The sequence below is a fragment of the Rhipicephalus sanguineus genome, chromosome 1 (assembly GCF_013339695.2).
Source record: "Rhipicephalus sanguineus isolate Rsan-2018 chromosome 1, BIME_Rsan_1.4, whole genome shotgun sequence".
Taxonomy (NCBI): domain Eukaryota; kingdom Metazoa; phylum Arthropoda; class Arachnida; order Ixodida; family Ixodidae; genus Rhipicephalus; species Rhipicephalus sanguineus.
In genome coordinates, this window is record NC_051176.1 from 219,013,139 (window position 1) to 219,035,607 (window position 22,469).

The 22,469-nt window shown below is 47.3% G+C and overlaps 1 protein-coding gene across 1 annotated transcript in view; it reads left to right on the forward strand.

The window, feature by feature from the left end:
• The first annotated feature begins 474 nt into the window (after positions 1–474).
• Positions 475–22,469, forward strand: part of LOC119372175 (dual specificity protein phosphatase 22) — an 89,509-nt gene continuing 67,514 nt past the window's right edge. The window contains exons 1-3 of the mRNA XM_037642638.2: positions 475–655; positions 20,272–20,391; positions 22,168–22,284. Of these exons, the coding sequence (XP_037498566.1) occupies positions 20,371–20,391; positions 22,168–22,284 (138 nt within the window). The 5' untranslated portion in view covers positions 475–655; positions 20,272–20,370. The remainder of the gene's footprint in view (positions 656–20,271; positions 20,392–22,167; positions 22,285–22,469) is intronic.

Genomic DNA, 22,469 nt, shown 5'->3' on the forward strand with positions numbered 1-22,469 from the left:
AAACTGCTCCGTTTGTTTTATGTTTTACCCTTTCTCTCTTTATTTTATGTTTTACCATTTCTTTCTCTGTCTCTCTTCGCCCTACACTCGCAATCGCACCAATGCAGCCGGCCAGCTGCGATTTCCGTTCTCAGTCAAGAACAAGACGGGAAAGAACGACTAGACGAGAACGACACTCAAGGGGGTGGACCCTCCACGGATAAGAGAATATCGCCCGTCCGGGCATCAACGAGAACGGGTCTCCGAAGACCGTATTCTGCTCTTCTCGCTCTGGGCCCAGTCCGCCTCCGTCCCTCTTTTTTTTTTTTTTCCCGGAGACCCATCTTTTACGCAGACACCAGCCCGCGGTATCCTTTAGCACCCCGTTCCTTTTTCTCAACCTTTTGCCGACTCATGCTGCAAAAGCAACAACCAGCGATGGCCGCTAGAGGCCGCGGCGGTAGCGGAGCCGCGGGCCTGCGCGAGACGGGGCCATCGATTGGGGAGGGTTGGCGCTAATCGAAAGCGCCGCGTAGAGGTATACCAGCTGGGCCGGCAGAGCGCGTGCGGTCCCTCGGCCCGCAATGCATGGCAGCGCGGCCTCCGCGCACGACGTCCCGACAACGCCCGCCGCGCCAGCGCGCCCCGTCCGATGCCCTGCCTCGACGCCCACGCGGTAAGTTACTCGGCCACCGAACAGGGACAGCGCCGGCACGCGAGATCCGCATTGCTTTGCGGGACGCGAGCGGAAGAAAGGCGCACTCTGGCGAAACGTCTTTGCGAACGTGAACTGGTGAAGCAGACGCCGGGACAGTTTCTTTAACGCCGACAACGCGCGGCACATCGCCCAGTTGTTGTGTCCTTGTGGGAGCTCGTTGTCACTTTAGCTTCCAGTCTCGTTACCTATAACTTCGCTCACGTTCCGGTAGTCCAGTCGATTTCCTATAGAAATGCAGAGCCACGTTCTGTTCACCGATGAGAAGACAGTCCAACCGATGTATCCGCATCACTGCTAAGAAAAACGCAGGCGAGCGAAGAACACGCACGCCGTGCCAACAAGCGGCGCTGTGCTTTCTTCACTTGCCGCTGTCCCTTACATTAATTCTCGTACTTAGCTAAACAACTCTATCGCAGAGCGCGCGGTGAGCACAGAGTGCGCCAGCATAGGACTCGCAGTGGAAGCGAGAGAGGAATGTGCTCTCACGGGACCTTCGGCGTGTACTGGTACATCCTTTCTCGCATACCCAATCCGCTTAAAGCGCTGCACGAATAGGTAGCAAAATGAAAACTGCACCCCTCTCTTTCTCTCTCGTGATGGTGATGAGTTCTTTTTTTTTTCTTGCGCCGTTTGTAGGCTGCTCGAGTGAGTGCTTTCGGGGCAGCCAGCAAATTCAGTTCACGTACCGTGGTTCGGATAAGTGCGCCAGTGCAGAAGGGCGCGAGTTTCATCGGGCACAAGACAACTGCGCTGACCGTTCGCAGTCAGCCGCGCTGTATGGATCTCCTTTGTGTCACGCGTACCGAGAGTGGAGGGGGGGGGGGGGTAGGGGGCAAAAGAGAAGTAACAGCGCGCCTGTCGCTGCGGCGCGATATATGGGCTCTCTTGAAATTGAGCCGTTCTGCTGATCCCCTCCGCTGCCGGCGGCAACTCGCTTCGGTCGCGTGCGTCTGTGCGTATCTGCTTGCGGCCCTAAACGACGCCCTGGCCCAAACCAGCTCGCGCGAGAAAAACGGATGGCAGCTTCGCGACAAAACTCGGTCATTTCGTATGTTTACGGTGCTTGATAGCCTGTCTCGGGGCGTAACCTCGCCGGCTTTGTTTTCGTCGTTTTCTTTTTCCATTTAAGTCTTGACACTCTTCTTTTCTTTCGCCTCACCCCATCCGACACACACCACGCTCCAGAACTCCGTTTGGAAAACACCTTTGCTTATAGCTCAGTAAAGGACGGGGCGGGGATAAAAGAAGTTGCAAACTGCGGCTGAGATAGGAGACAAAGGTGCACGTAAAAGGCAGCCGCAAAATGTGGCTATACGAGCAACAGAGACGACAAGCCCAGCGGAACAAAGCGTCCGCGCCCTTTATCTCCTCCATCAAGGCAGAATCGCCTGGCTCGCGAATGCAAGGGGAATATGCACGAGCGGTTTTCGCGAGCTTTAGAGAGCACGAAATGCGAAGGCTTAACTTTTTGAGCGTACAACCTGCACTGATACAAATGATACTCAACGTAGCAAAAGCGAAGCGCGCGTAGCACGGGTCGCATCGAGTTGTACTTTAAAGCGAGACTTCCAACATTTATTCTATACGGTGATATCGCCGTAATTAAGTTCCAGCCGTCTCTCCCTTAAGTCGTGCTATCAAATAATTTTACCCTGCTTCACCAAGCGCGAATTTATAGATGTGTAGCAGCCATGTGCGGGCATCCATACAGCGTTGCTCCGTTTCTTAAGACGCGTCAACTTACACGAACGCTTGTGACGCTCTGGACGCTGAAGGCTTCTTTGTGTGCTTGTATCTCTCTCTCTCTCTCTCTCTCTCTCTCTCTCTCTCTCTCTCTCTCTCTCTCTCTCTCTCTCTCTCTCTCTCTCTCTCTCTCTCTCTCTCTCTCTCTCTCTCCCCCTCTCTCTCTAATATGCAGTTGCACATATGAAGGCTACGCATCATGAATTCACAGTATAAGCTGTACACAATGAGGCCCCGAAAAAGAATGTGATGAGTAATTGAGTACGCTGGGGAGGAAAACGCGCTTTCCACTTCCGCAGTGGAACCCTTTAGTCACATCCACGTCAGAAATTTAACCACACAGCGCTAAGACAAGAAATAAGACCAAAAAAGCAAGAATGTTGTAGGAAAAGCTTTTCGAATGTAACTATACGTATAGGCTCCTTCGCTTTCGGGTTTTATGTTATTTTTTTATTCGCGGGAGCAGGAATCGGGTCGCCATTTTTATGGGGAAAACTGGGGGAGAAATCGGGCTTTTTGTTGACTGGAATTTCAAAGGTTCGGGGTTCTCCTGGCTTCTTTGACAAACAATTAATTACTAGCAAAGTCAACAGTCTACTACTAGACACAAACGCTCTATTTAGACGGGCAAAATCGCCGAAAGGAACACGTCGTAGCAGAGAGAGCTGCAAGCAGTTCACGAGACGAACTTGGACATTTTCGTAGGAAGGCGTTATTTACGCTTCTGTAAGCTACCACAATAAGAACACTATAACAAATAGAAACGTTCTTGTCAATCTCTTTCTTGCTTACTTTGTTCGCAGTGCTTTATTTTAGACAAAAAAAAATAAAACAAATAGTTCACAAGTGCGCGCGCCTCAAGCAGTGCACTTTATTGTACCCCACAAGTCCTTGTTGACGTATTCGCTATCATGCGCACTTCGAGCCACTATCTGCCCATGCTAGATCAGTAGGGCTTTTCTTTTTGACCATGTTATCATATTTTAGCCGTTCAGACTACGCTCCCTTTAACAAAATTAGTGGGACTAGGGCCCTTGCTCGCACCCTTCTTAGAAATTACATACAGTGGAACCTCGTTGATACGATTCTGCATAATACGTTTTTCGGCCTAATACGTTTCTTTTTTTTTTTTTACCGGCCAACGTCCCTTGGAAATAAGGCATTTTTATGCGTTTAGTACGATCCCATTTTTGCCCAAGATTGGATATTACGACCGAGAAAGCGGATCTTGACACACACATGTAGAAATCCTGCGTTTATTCTTCCGTATAATAGCTCAAACCGCGTTCCAACAATCCACGATCTGCGCGTTGCAGAGCCGCGGAGGTCGCAGCAGCGTCGGTTTTGCGGCGAAAAGATCGCCTCGCAGCGTTCTTTTCGCCGCAAAAAGAAGGAAGCGCAACGCGAATTGACCAGCTACTTCAATGTTGCTCCCAATAAAAGTGAGTTGCTGACGGAGTATGCATATTTTCCTCCTTTTATTAACCTCTTTGGTTATTACGATTTTTGCATAATACGTTTTATTTTCCGGTTCTCGTGAAAAGCGTACCAACGAGATCCCACTGTAGGTGCGGAAAAGTCCTCTCAATATATCGGTTGCCGTTCGCAATAAAAGGCATAATCTCAGTGCCTCGTACGCTTCCTAGCGCATTACAGGCGTTTACATGCATGCGTCGTGCGGGAAGACGCGATGCGTATTCGTGTAAGTTCGAAAAATCTCGATCGTTCGCTCAAGACCGGCCGGTGCTGAATATATTATATATGCACCGTCTTTGTTCGAGTGCTGATCGGAAAAAAAAAAGAAAAGACAAGCGCATCTCGTGCACAATGCGCGGGCAGCGTTCATTTCTCTTCTGAACATCGAAAGCGCGAATGTTCGGACAGAAATCGAGTTCAACGTTGTTTTCGTGAAATTTGTTCGTGCGGCGCGAAAACTCGGGAATTCGCAAGTCTTAGCCATAGACGAAAGGCCCCCATCAGTACAAGTAATATGTTTGCAAACGTGACTTCGGCTGATTCGGAGCACACAAAAACGGAGCGCGCAAACTGTCTAAAGGTTCGAATTCAGTTTCACGTAGAGTGAACTTTACTGATTTGGGGGCACGCCGAACTCGATCAGTAAAGCTGAAAATGTCTGCACTTTGACGCTTCCCTATACCGCAGCTCGTATTTATGGAAGTATAAAACGGAAGTAAGCACGGCTTAGCAGTTCAAAAGAGTTAATGGAAGAGCCTCTTGGAAAATATGTCCAGAATAATTATATATATATATATATTTTTTATTTTTATTTTATTTATTTATTCAAGTACCCTAAGGGCCCGCTAGGGGCATTACATAGGGGGGGGGGGAACATAAACAGAACACAATTTTTACAGATAATGAATAACTGCAGGTTAATACAATGCTATAGTACACAAATTCGTAGAACGTAGTAACAAGGCAAGAGTAACATCAGATAAAGCATAATTATTAATGAAAGTCACCGGGTTCCAAATAGGTTAGCAATGCTGAATTAAACAAAGAAGGCTCAGCTATTGTAGCAATCCTTGAAGGTAAGTCATTCCATTCCTTTATTGATAAAGTTAAAGGCGAATTTTTGAATTTTTCCGTACGGGCGAAGATAGGGTTGACTTTGAAAGCATGATCGGTGCGATTAGAAGTATGAGGTGGCGGTTAAATATGCGTTCGGGCAAATGATGTGTTAGAGTGATAAAGGGTATGGAAAAATGATAATCTGGAAAATTGCCTGCGCACAGCAAGCGGCGGCATATTCAGCTCTGCTTTCAAAGATGAAACGCTTTGAAATCGTGAGTATATATATATATATATATATATATATATATATATATATATATAATATATATATATTATATATATATATATATATATATATATATATATATATATATATATATATATATATATATATATATATATATATATATATACGCTACGTGACGCCAACAAGGCAGAAAAAGAGTGTTCCACACTCGCCGTCATGGCTACTGGCGGCGCTGACTGACGCTCCCACGTTTAAAATGTACACATATACCCTATAAAGTGGACGGGGGGATGGCCGCCGCGGTAGCTCAGTTGATAGAGTATCGGACGCGTTATTCGAAGGTCGCAGGTTCGGTCCCTGCCCGCGGCAAGCTATCTTTTCGTCCACTTTTCTTTCTTCACAATTACCTTACATTTATTACTAAAAATATCCCCTATACTTTCCTTGGCATTATTGTCTGTTAGTTCTCATTAATATTGTGTATAACAAAGAAAACGAGCCCTTGAAATTAACACTTCTTTCCTTCATTCATAGCGAGGGTCTCGTTCTGGCAGACTTGATGCTTTCAGGTAGTATGCGAGGGATTATTGGTCAGCTGCCAGCTCGTAATAAGTTCACGTGCTACGTGACGCCAACAAGGCAGAAAAAGAGTGTTCCACACTCGCCGTCATGGCTACTGGCGGCGCTGACTGACGCTCCCACGTTTAAAATGCACACATATACCCTATAAAGTGGACGGGGGGATGGCCGCCGCGGTAGCTCAGTTGTTAGAGCATCGGACGCGTTATTCGAAGGTCGCAGGTTCGGTCCCTGCCCGCGGCAAGCTATCTTTTCGTCCACTTTTCTTTCTTCACAATTACCTTACATTTATTACTAAAAATATCCTCTATACTTTCCTTGGCATTATTGTCTTATAGTTCTCATTAATATTGTGTATAAGAAAGAGAACGAGCCCTTGAAATTAACACTTCTTTCCTTCATATATATATATATATATATATTATATATATATATATATATATATATATAAACGAAAGGCCCCATCGGTATATGCACTGTCGGTGTGTGCTGTTATATATATATATATATATATATATATATATATATATATATATATACATATATATATATTGGTGTGTGTGTGTGTGTGTGTGTGTGTGTGTGTGTGTGCGAGCGAGCGAGCGCGTGCGTACTGTTCAAGGATACAAATCCTTGGTGTCGTATCAAAGCACTGTACAATGAAACGTAACAGCACACACCCATACAAACAACTTCCGCCACTGTTGCGAGCACACGAGCACACGGTCACGTATTTGCAATGACTGCTCAAGGTGGAAGCGCTGCACACTACGCAAATAGTCGGCATTTTATGGGCTAGCCACGGTTTCATGGTCACTGTCTCACGGTCATCGATGCACTCAAGTACAGGAACGACCGTGATTGCACTTGTTCGGCAAGGTTACCTCCTTGAGCAACTCGCAATCGATGTTGTGTTCCATCGAGTTGCGTTAACTACTCATTTACCCTCTGCCGCCATTTCCCACCAGAGTCGCCCTCTTTAACCAAACATACATACCACCTGCCGCCATCGCTTTAAAAAGTTCCACGACGTGTCAAGAGAAGCGAAGAGACTAAGTACACGCGAACCCTCGAAGGCAATCAAGAGCTGCGGTGTATTTATCCTGCAGGCGCCTATCTTCGGCAAGTTCCGATGAAAGCGTCGAGGCGAAGGGCCGGCTAATAAGAAGCGCCTAGCTAATGGCGATCTCGACCTTAATTTTCAGTTCACAGGCAGGCTGACAAGTGGCTCGACACTGACCTTGGCAGCGTTGCCCCAGTTTAATTAAAGAAAAAGCAATTAACTGAATTCCGACCCTATGGTGCCGTTGCTGGCGCCGCACCCCCCCCCCCCCCCCCTTGATCGACTAACGCTGCACCCTGGCGCGTAATGAAGTGCGACAGTGTGACACGTGCCGTAAAGTACGCGAGGTAAGCCCTTGCAGCTCGGCCTGAGGGCGCCTGTTTGCCTACACCGCACACTTTATCTAAATGCCCCTTCAATGATCGTGCGCCGGTCTCTTTTGCTGTCGCGATAGCGAATCGGAAACTCCGCGTCGTCTACACGTCCTCGCGAGAAGATGCGACTCGAGAAAGGTTGCGTAACACACCGGCTTAGCTTCTTTCTTTTCCTCGTGGCCCAAACGACGTGTAGTCGCCAGGAAATTAAACTCAGTGGCACATCCTAGCCCATCTGACGTGTACACGAAAGCACTGCCCGCAAACGCCGTTTCTTGTAATTATTTTCTTTCCTTTTTTTCGTTCTTCTTAATTTTCTATCGATCGAGGAGGTCTCAGCAAGGAACGTTGCTGTAATGGAGCTTTTCTCGAGTTTGCAGAGGGCGTTATTTGAGCGCGGTGCGGTCAGCGAATCGTTTCCAGTTTTGCTCCGGCGGCCTTAATCACTCCCACTCCGTAAATGGCCATTGTGCGCAGCGCCTATTATGGAGCGTGTAATGCGATGCGAGCGCGTGCCTTTGCCCAACACCCTGTTCATCTGTACTGTGCATGCGTCTAGCCACAGCCAGTACCACTAGTTATCATATAAAATGCAATATTTTTCTTCGCTCTGCTGTTCGATCATAACTGAAGAGTCCTCGATGGCGCAAGTGCGTCGTGAGGCTCTCGAAAAAAAGAAAACGCAAGGAAACGAATGTGCATATTAATGCGCACTTCCATGCCTCCGAACTTGTGACGCAAGCGTACATTAATTAGCTCGAGGAGTAACGCGAGTTTGCCGCAACCGTACGTGTATAGAACAATGTAAGACACCGCAGGCGTAGCTAAGATGATGAGACTAACATAAATCGCCTTCCGTCGACTTTCCGCGTCGCCGCCGAAATATGTGCTACATACGCGTTCACTGAACGCGCGTCTGAAGGAAATGATTATACGCATAAGATGAACACGAAAGATCGCTGTGCCTTTATAATGGAAAGCTGACGGCGCAGCCTCGTGTAATCATCCGTGTCTACCGAGGAGAAGCCCGTTAAAGCACGAAAGTATGAAAACCGCCTTAAAGCGTGAAAAAGCAAAAAAAAAAAATGAGCTAGTGTCTGCTACCTTCGCTGTACGGGCGGTTTTGCGCACGTCACCAGCGGTAAACAAGCAGCTGACAGGAAACATGGTGCTCTCACGATTTAACACAAGATTTTTTACTTTTTTTATAAAACTCTGTGAACTGGGAAAGAGAAGAACGTGAGGCCTCACTTGTTGTTTCAGCGATTTGCACGCTCACTAACTTCTGTCTGATTTTTCAATAATAATAATAATAATAATAATAAGAAGAAGAAGAAGAAGAAGAAGAAGAAGAAGAAGAAGAAGAAGAGCTGCAATAGAGACAGTCAGGGCCATAACTAGGGGGGGGGGGGGGTGTTGAGGTGGTTCTGACCCCATCGCCCGAAAAAAATTCCTGGGTACGGCCCTGGAGACGGCGGTGTCCAGTTGTGTGCAGGCAACAAAATATCAGTAAGTTTTTCTGCAAGCTGACTGCAAGTATAACAAACTTTTCAAGGACATTACAAGGGAACACGCGGACAAAGAAAAAGTGAGGACATATCCCTGTGCGTTTTCAGGATATGCAGGCAGCGCCATTGACGGGTTGAAGCGATGGCAATTGCGGACAGGCTATAAGAAAGTAAACAAAAGAATACAGAGTTCACAACTATGGGCACGGTAGGAAAGAAAAAAGTCTATATACATGACAACCGCTATAGTAAGAGTCTGTCACGCCGTTCGTTTATCAATCACGTTATTTCTTTCCGGCAACGCGTTCTCCAAGAACTCTCGACAGCGGTCTTCTTTCGAATGGAAACACTGCAACGCCTCTACTATAACGTGCCCGATGTTATAGGGCCCGAAAGGCTGCGAATGTCGCAAATCCAGCGTACTTTTCGCAAAATATTTCCGCCGACCTTCTCGGCAGTCAAAGTGTTTGTGCATGGCTGTCTCGTCTGTCTTCGCGCTAAAGAGACTTTGCGTATACCAGTTGCACAGGGCCACAGACCAGTAGCCGAATTCACAAAAACGTCTCTTTCGTAAGTGCGTTTTCCCATTGGTCAGCCGGCTTCGCTAATGATATGTCCCGCATCGTGATTGGTTGAATTATTCTCCTACGAAAACTTTTAACGTAAGACGCTTTCGTGAATGCGGGACCATATATATGACCGGAACAAAGGTCTATAAGATCATCACGCACCTGAAGCAGCCTGCAACGTTTTCACTTCACATCAGCCCCAATGGCTACTTCGCAGTAGTATGCGGTGTCTATATATAGCATATACAACGGCGCGGAATACCGCCTCGTTCACATTGCTCACCATTTGGCACCACTCTCAAACTAGCGCGAGAAAAAGGAGTGCGCGTGATAGTTTACTTACAGCGCTATCTGCCAAGTGGTGCGATAACAAGCGCGCGTTATGATTACGCCCCCCCCCCCCCCTATGTTTTTTTTTCTTTACGCCTCCTGTCGAGTTCGCACGCCTTTAGTTTTTGCGCGTCAATTCGTCGTTATCGACATTATACTTTTACTATAGGTTGGTACTTGGCGTAACGCTTGCAGTATACAGCACCGGGTAATTTTTCACGGTGTCTCTTACAATCTCCGCTGTGGCGCCAGTCAACAGAGCCTTCTCAGACGACTGCGAGAAGACGATCTCAAACGCTGTCGATGCCATTTGAAGATTGCCGCTAGGGATGAATCGAGCCCTGGCTTCCATTTTGATTGGGCCGTGGCGAGGAATTTCGTCGGCATGGACGGCAGAAATCGGTCTGGCACCGATTGCAGCGGAGAGGGTCTTTTCGGCTAAATTGCTGCTCTAGATGACGCCGCATTTGCGAACAAGTCCTAAGATGCCAGATTTAAAGAAACCCTAGTCATGGTTTCATTGCTTGCCTTCTGAGACTTTTCTTGGTTCAAAAATTCCGAATCCTTTAAAAAGAATTCCGAACCTTCAAATCTTCTGAGCGCGTACTTCTCTCGCGCCATAATTATTCTTAAAAGAGAACTTGTGCCAATCCTGATTATACACCATGATGGCATATCGTTAGCGAAGGCAGTCGGCTAATGATAGAGAACATTTAGCCCCTGATCATTTTTGAATTTTTTTGTTATCTTTGAATAAGAGCGCAGCACACGGAACAGCTCAGACGGTGAATGCAATCGTTGGGAAGCGTATTCAATGTAGCTCCAAGATGTCAAAAGCTAATCCTGACAGTTATTAACTGCACTGCAAGTACCCAACCCGTCAAATCTGACCGGAAAACGGCGCCGCGGTAGGTCAAGTGGTGATGCGAAGGCATGGGCTGGTATCCCAGCCGTGGCAAGTTGGTGTTACTCTTATCCACTTTCTTTCCCCTTTACTTTATCGTCCATGTTTCATTCAAAAATAAAACGAGTGATTTGTCCTATATTTTTTCCATCGTATGCATTGTCTGTTGACTTCATGTGATTGTGACGCATAAGGAATCGAGTCTCGAGTCCCTTAGTTCCCCATGAACCTACGTCATTTCACGAAGGCGATACTCTTTTCGCATAGGAATGGCAGACACCTCCAGATGCGACTCGTGCAATAGTGACGAAACGATATATCACCTACTGTGTTTCTGCGAACGTTTTGCAAACGAAAGAAACGCTCTGCGCAAAGCGCTGAACAAGCTAGACAGACCGTTTTCCGAAGAGAAGATCCTCGGATCGTGGCCCTACGTGTCGCAGGCCAGCAAAGCGACGCGAGCATTGCTACTGTTTTTAAAATCGACCGGTTTAAGCGACCGCTTGTAGGCATTCAATGGACAGGCGCATATGTACCCTGACAGTGCTTTCTTTCCTCTTCTTTCTTTCTTTTAATCGCTTCATCCATTTCCCCCAGTGTAAGGTAGCAAACCGGACGCGCGTCTGGTTAACCTCCCTGCCTTTGATTCATTTCCTTCCTCTTCCTCCTACGTCATTTGAAGGTCACGGTTTCAGCGGCCCTCAGTGATAATGAAGACATGTCAAAGCGAGTGAATTGAGACGAACCGCAGAGCAAGCAGGAACAGCGGATGGGCGAGCGCCCTGTCAATTCTTGCTCTGTGGTTTGTGTCACTTGGCAACCGTCCTTCTTCGTTACACACGTGAGCCAGTCTCTTTCATTCTTATCAGCCCGGTTAGCATGAAATATTTGGTGATAAAGGGAAAGTGCGTCGATAATTCAGCCTGGCATAGTCGTATAAGATGAAAGCGAACATTTCTGAGAAGACGATGTCGCGGTATATGTGCGCGTGCACGTATAGGTTTCGTCGAATGCGAATTTATAATTTCTGAGGTTTTACGTACGAAAACCACGATATGATTATGAGGCACGCCTTAGCGAAGGGCTCCGGAAATTTCTATCATCTGGTGTTCCTTAACATGCGCTGACATCGCGCAGTACACGGGCCTCTAGCATTTCGCTTGCATCGAACCCGCGACCTTTGGGTCAGCAGCCGAGCACAGTAACCACTGTACCACCGCGACGGACGTCGAACGCGAAGCCGTACTGCTGCTAGAAGCGCCACACCTTAAATAATAATAATAATAATATCTGGGGTTTAACGTCCCAAAACCACGATATGATTATGAGAGACGCCGTAGTGAAGGGCTCCGGAAATTTCGACAACTTGGGGTTCTTTAACGTGCGCCTAAATCTAAGTACACGGGCCTCAAACATTTTCGCCTCCATCGAAAATGCAGCTGCCGCGGCCGGGATTCGATCCCGCGACCTTCGGGTCAGCAGTCGAGCGCCGTAACCACTAGACCACCGTGGCGGGGCACCCACACCTTAAGTGTTTCCTCCACAAGAAGAAACGAGGAGACGAGCGCTTGTCTCGCCCTCGATCGTTCCTTCTTGCGTCCATGTTTTGTTGCGCTATCCAGATAACATTCCTACTATGACTGACCAACAAGCCCCTTTCGTCACCCTCGTCGGTTCCCTCCACGTCTCAGATATTCCGTGTTAAATAAAAACAAGTAAATACGAGAAAGCTACCAAAGAGATGAATATGATAAAGAAACCCCAGGAACACTGCAACAGCGCGACATGTACGGTGCGAGTATAGGGTAACACATGACAGAGAGATGACTAACAACTAAATCATTTGTTTCAGGAAGCGGCATACAAAGACATCATGCCGCTTCAGAAATAAATCATTTCGTTATTAGTCGACGCTCTGTCCTGTGTTACCTTACTCGTCCCGTGCCACGCTTTTGTAGTCTTCTTACGATCTATTCCGCTCACACGCCATCTTTAGAGAAAGATACGCGACCAGGACTTGTCCCTGATGTAACGAACACGCCGCAACTCTTGCGCACATAACACGCCAATGAACCGGCCGCCCAGACGAACCAGTCTCACCGGGAGTCACAAAACAAGCACTCTCGGCGTAGTCTCCGGAGGCACGGCTCTCTGAACTGGACTCGGGAAGCCAACTGACGACCCTAGACCAGTACCGGTGAGCCGCGGAAACCAGAGGGGCCCTACCGGAGGACATCACCAAAGATTGAGCCACGCAGACTTTCTTATGTAAATACCCTCTCTTATGACGTACTAACCATCCCAATGAATACCCTGTTGAAGAAAGCGAAATAATGCGGGACTGATCCCTGTGGCTTTGCAGCCGTACATCTTGCACGCACGGTTCTTGATAAAGATATGCGTGTTGATTTGTTTTATCTGCGAGTATCTACGGACATAATCGCGCTTATTGGAAAACGCAAATCCACAACTGTTACTGAACATCAACGCTACTAATTGTTTAGTACCCGACGATGCTCGCGCATTGACTTGTACTGTTTTGGGCACGGGTCGGCGTAAGAACGAGGAACCACATGTAGAGGCACGCTGCTTCGAGGTGGTTGCTTTAGAGCGCGAGGCTTCGAATCTGTACCGTCGTCGCACAGGATGAAAACGACGTTTCCTTAGGCGGTCAAAAGCCATGTCTAGCACAGCGTTTGCTGCAGCTTTAATATGGTTATGCCATGCACATTTTTCGGCATGTCGCAGTTTCAAACTTACGAACTCTGTTTCGCCAATTTCGTGCAGCGCTGCGAGTGCTCAAGGCTCAATGTCAGCCGATCAGAGGAGAAGGACTCGCCCAGTGGGTGCTACCCGCCGTGATCCCGTTCAGTTGCAGCCGTTCAGAGGGCGGTCATAATGCATACAACAGAGGAACCCTCCGTCTCCTTCTCTTTTCGAGCTCGCTCTTTTTTCTTTTTTTTGTTGACTGAGCGACCCATAGCTTTCGCTGTGCTGAGATGGAATGCATTCGTTCGAAAAACTTGACGTTATTATATACTTCGATAACCCCGTCAGTTATAATGTTTTCCAGTACGTTTCACGACCACCGATGCAACATTTTCTTTTTTTTTATTCCTTTGCGTACATGTGACCGTGCATCTCGCATGCAGAAAATTAAACATCGTATAGTTTTGAGGCGGAGATTGGGGGAGGAAAATGAATGAAAAGGTCGAGAGCATTGCGCAAGCGAATACACTGTTTCACTGAACAAACGCGAACTTCTAAATACACAAGGCGGCAAAACAAGCGATAACAGCCGAGGGAAGCGCCGTTTTTGAATATCGCACTCCTCGGTTCTCCGGCCGACTTTTGTTTCGAAATGGCGTATCCTTCGCAAGAAGCACGTTCGTGCTAAACGACGTCCTTTCTATTTACAAAAAGAAAAAAAGAAAAGCCTCTTCACGTAAATGAAAACGTCTACCTCGCGAAAGCTGCGCGCATGGCAACGCTTAAATGGGGACAGCCGCGCTCGACTTCTCCCAATCGATGCCCCTTAGGGCAAAATGCTCGCTCCTCGCGCGCCGCGCTTTATCAAAATTATGGAACCATTTTCTCGACTAAATCCACCGGCAGGCATCAAAGCAGTCTTTCATTTAATCCGTTTGGGCACTCGAGGGCGAACGCATTACGCCTCTTTTTGACCTGGTGGTGATAGAGGTAATAAGCTCATCTCGGCAAAAACGGGACGCGATGACGGGTCGACACGAAAACGGAGAAATGGGCTTCCCGAATGGTGTACGTACGCCACGAACGAAACTGGGCGCTCGTTCACGGCCTCACATCGCTTCTCACGCATGCGTTTGACGGTGCAAATAATCAAGAGGCCCCATACGTTTCTATCCCACAGACCTCTAGCTGACGAAACTGCGGTGACGAATGCTCCCAGCCCTTCTACTCTAACTTTTACGTTCGAGCTGACACTTGACATTAAGAAACTAAATTCTGGGGTTTTCAAGTGTCAGCACCACGACCTCACTGTTGTGCGCATCGCGGAAACGGCGGATTAATTATGACTACCTGCGATTTTTAACCTGCTCTTAACTCTAAGGTTAGAGGTGCAGGTTCTTACATTTCACCCTCGTCGAATTGTAGCCGCTATACGGCTGAGATAGAACACACAGCCTCGAAGCATACGGGTAAAAAAAATACGAAAAAGTGAAAAGGGGTAAGTGAGAAAAATTCCGCAGTCCCGTCTTGCTCTGTCGTCGTCTGTGTGAATTTTTTGCGCTACTGTTCACAATTATGCAATACCAACTAGCCCACCAGTCTGTCCTTTTAATCGTCATACAAGGCTGGGAAGAAGTAATTCACGAAGTTTTTGTTTCGTGAGTTTTTCTTGTGGTTTTTTGCGAATGGCTGGCCGTTTTCTTTAGTAATATGTCCGGCATGAGGACAGGGAAGAATTTTCTCTCACGAAAATTCGAACGCCGTCGCTACGCGCTGGCATTCCGGGAGTCACGGAATTCGAGACAACACGGTAGCGATGTTACTGCTGCCGATGTTTGTTTTTTATTTCTTCGTGAGAGATAGTTAAAAATACAAGTTCGCGTCATAAAATGTTACATTTCCAGCAAGGACACCATAGTTTAACACCGGAGAAATGCTGAGAAAGGTTAGTAATGTTGACCCAACACCTCGCACGAGTTACTATTCTTGCTTTTTAGTGATCTATCTGTTTGTAAGGCCGACTTAATCGCGGTGTTGCATATGATTGGTGGCGAATAGCTTAATTACGCACAGAGAACACAAGGATCGACGCGCCCGTAATTTCCGACCATCAGAATCTCGCAGCACAAAAACGGTCGCTTTTAGTTGTGGACAATACGAGACAATAGATGCACTAAAAGACCTTAACGAAGCATACAATTCACGGCCCTAAATGCAAACTTAGAGGACTGATTGTCAAACTTTATTACGAATATCTCGGAACAGAAGCACTGCAGGAAAATAAAACTGGAACATACTTTTTTTTAACGTTTCTATTCATAATCGCAATAGCAAATAAGGTTAATAAAATGTTTTTTGTTAATTATGTGTTTGATCCCTCTAATTGCTCGCGAGGAGTATACGTCCACGACAGCTCATAAACCCCCTCTGCAAGCCGACGTTGAGTAGCCATAGCGTCGCGTTTTTATTAAAATAACTGTTAGTGTAACTTTATATATACCAAAGCTATAAATATAAACTGCAACGCGTACTATAGAGCGTGCTGTTTCTGTGAAGCATTTGTGAAACCAAACCAATGTAAAAAAAAAAATTCTATGGCAGTATGTGGCAATTTCTGAAACAAAGACATTAACTTAATTATAGACTGACGAAATAATTAACTCATTTCTTCAGTGCATAATTCATCCTGCATTCCTATCTTTGTGTTTGTTTTTTCTTAATCTGACTAATACAATGGCAAATTACACGGCAGCTCATTTTAGTGTGTTTGAAAAGCTTTACAAATGTTTAGACGAGCTAATCTATCAATTCTTTTTCTGCCTGTCATTGTGCTCTTTCGGGCGCTCTTTTCTTCACACATCGAACAGAGGAATTTAGCTGGCGTCTTCGATAGGCGCGAATTAACGCCTTCTTAAACATAGTCATGTTTTTCTTGAACGTTCCCCCGCAATGATTGCTAAGACGGCCATAATGACGCGAGCACACTGCAGTCTCGAGGTTCCGCCAGGAGCAATGACGTGTGTGCAATGAAACGGATTACCTTATCGACTTGTACGTCGACCTCCATCTTTTAAACTGTGTTAAAGCTAGTGTTGACCTTCCAGGCTTTTCTGGCCATAGGTGTTCCAGATACTATGCACATCATTTGTGCATGCGGATGACATCTGCTCTGGGCTGCCGCAGATGTTAAGCGGTTGTGCCTTCTACAGCTAAGTTGCGCATACGTCATCCTTGTACAAGCGGCAATAACAAAGTGTGCGTCATCGCATTAATGAGCGAGCCAGTGTGCTCAGGTTGCTGTCGATGACAATGCGATTACGTACGTCTGACACCATAGCTTGCTTTCCCTTGACGCAGAATAGTAAGCAGTCACTGCTTACTATTCTGCGTTTAGGAAACAACAGATTTCCTCCTCAGGTACGGTACCTGAGGAGGAAATCTGTTGTTTCCTAAACGAATTTCGACTGTCTCTTTCGAGGCCTCCGCGGATATTCCCACTTTCTGTTGCAAGCGCAGCTCAGGCAGCTAAAATACAGAACGCTTAGGCCGCAGCGTGTTACAGTCAGCGCAGCCTCAATAAGGAACGTAGGGCGCCTCCTATGTGAATAGAAGTAACGCTTGATCGAAACGCCTCGCTACGACGAAATGGAAACTATGACTACAATTTCAAAGGGGAACAGCGCTACGAGTGGTTGTTTGCGTGCCCTTTTCTGTCCTCGTCTTTCGCGCTGGTAAATATTCAATATGTTCAACTAACCAGCCGGCAATTTCACCCTTCTTGACTAAAATCTTGAGAGCAGTGCTAAAGCACGCATTGCAAAAGAAAAAAAAATGTTTGAAGAACAAAAGGAACAAAAGGCTCTGACGTCTTTCTTGCGTTTTTTTCTCGAAATCACCGCTAGCTTTTGTAAACCAAAATTTGTAAAAATGGTATTACTGCTTAGCAGCTATTGACATATTGCTTAGGCTTGCGTGAGAAAAGTTAATTTGCGAAAAAGTGCTGCGCGCCGGCGTATATTGCCCTATGCACACACAACCGCGCAGAGGTCGTGGCGTTGAAAAACCTTCAAACCATGACTTTACTCACGGTAGCCGCCTAATTGAAGAGGCACTTACAGAAGCGCTACGCTTGGAGTAACTGAAGGAACTCACTGCTGCTTAGTGTTGCCCTTTTCCTTTACTTTCCGCGCGCGGTGTCGGCGTTGCGAATAAGAATTATTCCGTCGATATATAAGACGACAGGGGCAAGAAAAACTGATTTCGCAATGTAATAATCGCGCAAGTCCAAGAGGCACGTACAAACCTGCACACGACACGCAATAAAAATAGAAAATAACTCGGGCTTGTCCCCTGAGCTTTTCCGCGGATACCGCCTACATGCTCTCTTCGCAAGAAGTGCACGAACCGGAATCGCATTCAGAGAGCGTAGAAGTAGTTCTCTTCGGCGTACGCTGCTCAGGACACGTGGAATGCGAACGCTACAGTGCCGCACTGTTTCTTCTTGCTCCCCTCGCTGACGCAAGAGCGGCGCGGTCTGAGCTGATGAACGGCCGCGCGAGCCAGCCAAGCGGGGCAATGCTCGGACGTGTTTCTCGCAACGGCGGCTGCAGATTCCGAGCTCAAACGTCTGAGGCGGATCGTGTGTAGCACAGCTACGCGGCGGTGACGCAATCCGGAGTGCAGCCGTTGTTTGTTTGTCGAAAGGAGCTCCTTTATTTTATTTTATTTTTTTTTCGGGGCGCGACCACGGCCGCAGCCTGCATGTGGCGGAAATAATGAAAAACGCCGTTTGCTACCAAACTCCGAGTGCGCGCCCTTTTCTCCTCTTTCTTCTCTTCGCCGGTTTGCCTTTCTCCTTAAGGCGCGGAACAAACAACTCGACAAGCCTTAAGGCAGCAGATCCGGGTCAGACCCGAACACGAGCCGTTGTAATTGGTTTAGCGCTGAAAAGGAAGCAAAAGAAAAAAAAGAAGAGAGCTTCTCTGATAATCTTCTGCCGGGGACGGCGAGCTCTGTGATCTGCCCGCGACGCCACGAATTCACTTTTGCAAGTTTTATTGCTTTACTTGCTTCAACTGTATACTGCTTATTTCTTGCGGCGTTCTGCTGGGGGCTAGGATTCTCGAATGCGGAAGTTTGCCTAACTGAATGCGAGTCCTTTTTTCTCTCTTTTTTTGGCTTGATATGTAAATTTTAATGCCAAGCACGCGCGCGGATAAGATCCACATGCAAAGTCCCGCTCTATTTTAATATCGCGTCTCATGTTTCCGGGCTTGTTACGCGTCCCACGTCAGAACTCCGAGCGCCATTTATTTAGCTCCAGCTATTCAAGTAGCCACATTGGTTGTTATTAATGCACCACGAAAACTAAAGAAAGCCCGATCACTCCCCTTCCACGCGTCTATTCATTCAAAGAGATCGACAGTACTGTAGCATGATACAAGCCCAGTGAAAACATCAACTAGTGGATTTTCTGACGTTTTCCGAGAACTCGACCTTCGCAGCTAATGGAAAAGTTATACAAGGGAAAGTAAAACAGTACTGTGAAAAACGAGCTATTTTAGTCGGTAGGCTATTTTTGTGCATCGATCTAATATACATAGGCGTGCGCAGGTTTCTCCTTCAGGGGGGTCGAAGGTTCATCGCGGCACCCCCCCTCCCTATTAAGTCAATGTATGGGGCAGATTTTGCGCCCCCCTCTTCTTAGGTGACTAGGGGGGGCGGCGCCCCCCCCCCCCACCGTGCGCACGCCTATGCTAATATATATGGCCTATACACACAAACTTTTGGCGGCAGTCTGTACGCCCACCGCACCGCACTACAGGAGCAAGAGAGCGCTATGCAGCGTACATTTTATCGGCCATCAAGTACGCTGATGGAGGCGACCTGCCTGCCCATTAATCCGATGAACAACAGTAAAGTTTTACCCTCCTCGTGCGTTCACTGGTTCGTTATATCAAAGAGAGACTTTTCGTCGTATGAATCTATGGTTGAATACATTGAGCCGAATATTGATTTCAGCTGGGATTTATTATGTAAGCAGGTCGCTAGCAAATTATAGAATGCGTGCGCTGCATTGTGACATTGTACTACACGATGTGGGGAGGGCAGCAGCGATCTGCCAGCGATCTTGGCAAATAACACGGTTGAAACGTTGATCAAATTCGCAAAAGTCAATTCGCCATTAAACTCACTACCAACAGCCAATATGTGCGAGAAAGAAAGAAAGAAAGAAAGAAAGAAAGAAAGAAAGAAAGAAAGAAAGAAAGAAAGAAAGAAAGAAAGAAAGAAAGAAAGAAAGAAAGAAAGAAAGAAAGAAAGAAAGAAAGAAAGAAAGAAAGAAAGAAAGAAAGAAAGAAAGAAAGAAAGAAAGAAAGAAAGAAAGAAAGAAAGAAAGAAAGAAAGAAAGAAAGAAAGAAAGAAAGAAAGATTTGACAGCAAGAAGCAAAGGACACGAATCTTCTAGAGCAAAACAAATGCCTTGTTTTCGACAGTAATGGCCGTTTTGTTCAGGGCACAGGCGCGCTTACATCTCACTTCGACTGTATACAACCTGAGCGTGCCACATTTCGTATCTGCAGTTCACTGCGCGACGCCGGAAGCGCAAGAATGCTGTGTAGTGCACGAGGCTATTATTTCAGACCCTGTTTATGGAACCATTTCTCACTGGCTAATAGCGCGCCCGAGCCCAACGCCGCATGCATAAGACCGCGTTGGCACGTGTGAAGCGCACCTCCGGAGGGACGGTGAAACGTTCGTCATTCTTTTTTTCGCGAAAAGCAGCCCTGACGACATCATAACCGGCACGCCAGCTCGCGCGGGGCCTCGCAAGCGAGCCAAGCGCACGCGTAGACCGACAACGACGCGTTAATTACTGCGCGTTTGAAAACGGCACCGCGCACACTACAGCGAAGAGTCATCACAGGCGGAATCCGCGTCGAAAAAGCTTTCTGCGTTAGGCCGAGAGCGCATTCAGCCGGCCTAATGGCGGCCCCCTCGTTTACTCGCTGCAGATCCCGGCCACGCCCGCTGGAGAGTCCGCTCGGGCTGCAGCGGACCGCAGCTGAGAACCCCTGCACCATGAAGCCACGGAGGACCCTGCTTCAACCAACATGGGTAATGGCATGAACAAGGTGAGATCGACGGGCTCCTTGTGCCGCGTATTCGGGGGCCGCCCGGCCGACAGAGCCAAGTCGAGCCGCGGTATAAAGTGGGAAAATTAAGCCCTGTCTGGTCCTGGTTATACCTAAACAGACGAGGTTCATTCCGGAGCACTTGAAAGCGCTCTGAGCCTTCCGCCGCGCTAAAAGTTCCAGAGCGACGCGAACGAGGAAGTGCAAAAGGAAGGGAAAAACTAAGCCCTTCGTTTGAAAAAAATTGACCTTTTTTTTTTCTGTTACTCCAGGAGTAAACCTATAGCTCTGTTAGGAAACTAACATTTGGGAAGAACTTGGGAAAGAAAGTAATTAGGTAGCTTTTCTTTTCTCTCTCGTTAGGTTTAGAAACGAATGAAAACACTATGAACGTTGTTATCGTCCGCTCTAATGGCGGCCTGTCGGAACAAGATCACCTTTTCTGAGAACGGGAAGCGGTCGAGGAAAAAAAAAGTTACGAATTCTCGTGCCACTTTCTATTTTTCATCACTGCCGCACTTATAAACGCCGGTCGGCTGCGTAAGGACGCCATCACTTCTTGCGTGTTTACGAGCGCGTCTGTCGGCTCTTTCGATGCACGTCAACTTGAGGCAAGATATGCATACTTTCAAATGCATTTCAGTAAAATATTGATATGCACACCGGAGCTGGCACGGAGTCATCGCGAAACCAGCAGAGCGAAGTAGCGCGGAAGTGCAATTCCTGTCGTTTGCTGCTCGTTTTTTTTTTTTCTTTCTCGGCGTGTATCCCCCTCTATTTTCTTTTTCTTAACTCCTATATATGCGAAAACGCGGTTTCGAAATTTGAAGCATCAAGAGATAACACCAGCGCGCAATAACGCCAGAACTCGAGCGTACGAGTACCGATATTCGTGCCTCGTTCCTGTCATGCTTTTAAAGCACGTTTACGGCCGTCACTCGCTATACGGACGGCTGCACAGTATGCAGTATGCAGCGAACGGCGGCGTATGCACTTCAGCGGTCTTTCCATCGTTTGTCACGCGTTTTGGAGAATTTCCTTTCTCGCCACATCAGTTCCGCCGTGAAGGACAGGCTTGTTTTCACTCTATCGATAAATTCACAAGGAATTGTCAATAAGTAGCATTCACAAAAAGGACACCGCCTCCTTTGTCTCACTTGACATCAGTTTTCTTCGTTACTTCCGATTTCCAGGAAGGTAGCTCCTTATGGTAATAAAACTAACCAAAGTTTAAAAACAACGAAGTGACTGAAGAGAGAGTTAATAAAATACACGAGATGAGGAGACGGACGTGTACACGCTTCGTGGTACAGAGTTAACTAAATTGGTATGCGTAAATACTGGATGCTTCACCGTTACCGGCAGAGTAATGAATTGTAGCAAAGGTGCTGAAATATAAACGCTGAACAGCGTTTAGATTTTTGGTCGTCGTGAGTTCTTTAACGTGAGCGTAAAACTCCGCGACGCACGGACGTTTTCGAATCCGGTTCCAGCCGGAACGCGGCTGACGCAGCTGCGCGGAAAATCGAAACCGCGGCCCGCGTCCTCTGTAGCAGAACGCCATAACCAATGAGGCGTTGCGGAGCGCTGGCGCAGCAGAGAGTAAGGACCACGCAACGTGGATTTCCGTTCGGTCTCTACAAACGTCGAGACTAGCAGCAGGATGAGAACAACAATACTACTACTACTCCTACTACTGCTACTACTAATAATAATAGTAAGAATAAGAATAGATGGCCATCATAGAAACGCTGCGCGGTGCGCACGCTCTCGCAGGTGCTGCCGGGGGTGTACATCGGCAACTTCCGAGACTCCAAGGACCCCGAGCAGCTACAGGCCAACAACATCACGCACATCATATCCATCCACGACACGGCCAGGAAGCTGCACGAGGTAAGAGCATGTGCGCCACGCGCCGATTCAGCGCAGCCGGGTGCAGGGCGATCACGATGGTGGTCAAGATGGAGGACGGCGAGATAAAAGCAGTGTCCAACGCTGCTTTACGGGTGTCGCCACCCATGCGTATAGGCAAAGAACACAGCCGCATCAAACAATAAAACGCGTCGCTTGGCTAGTAG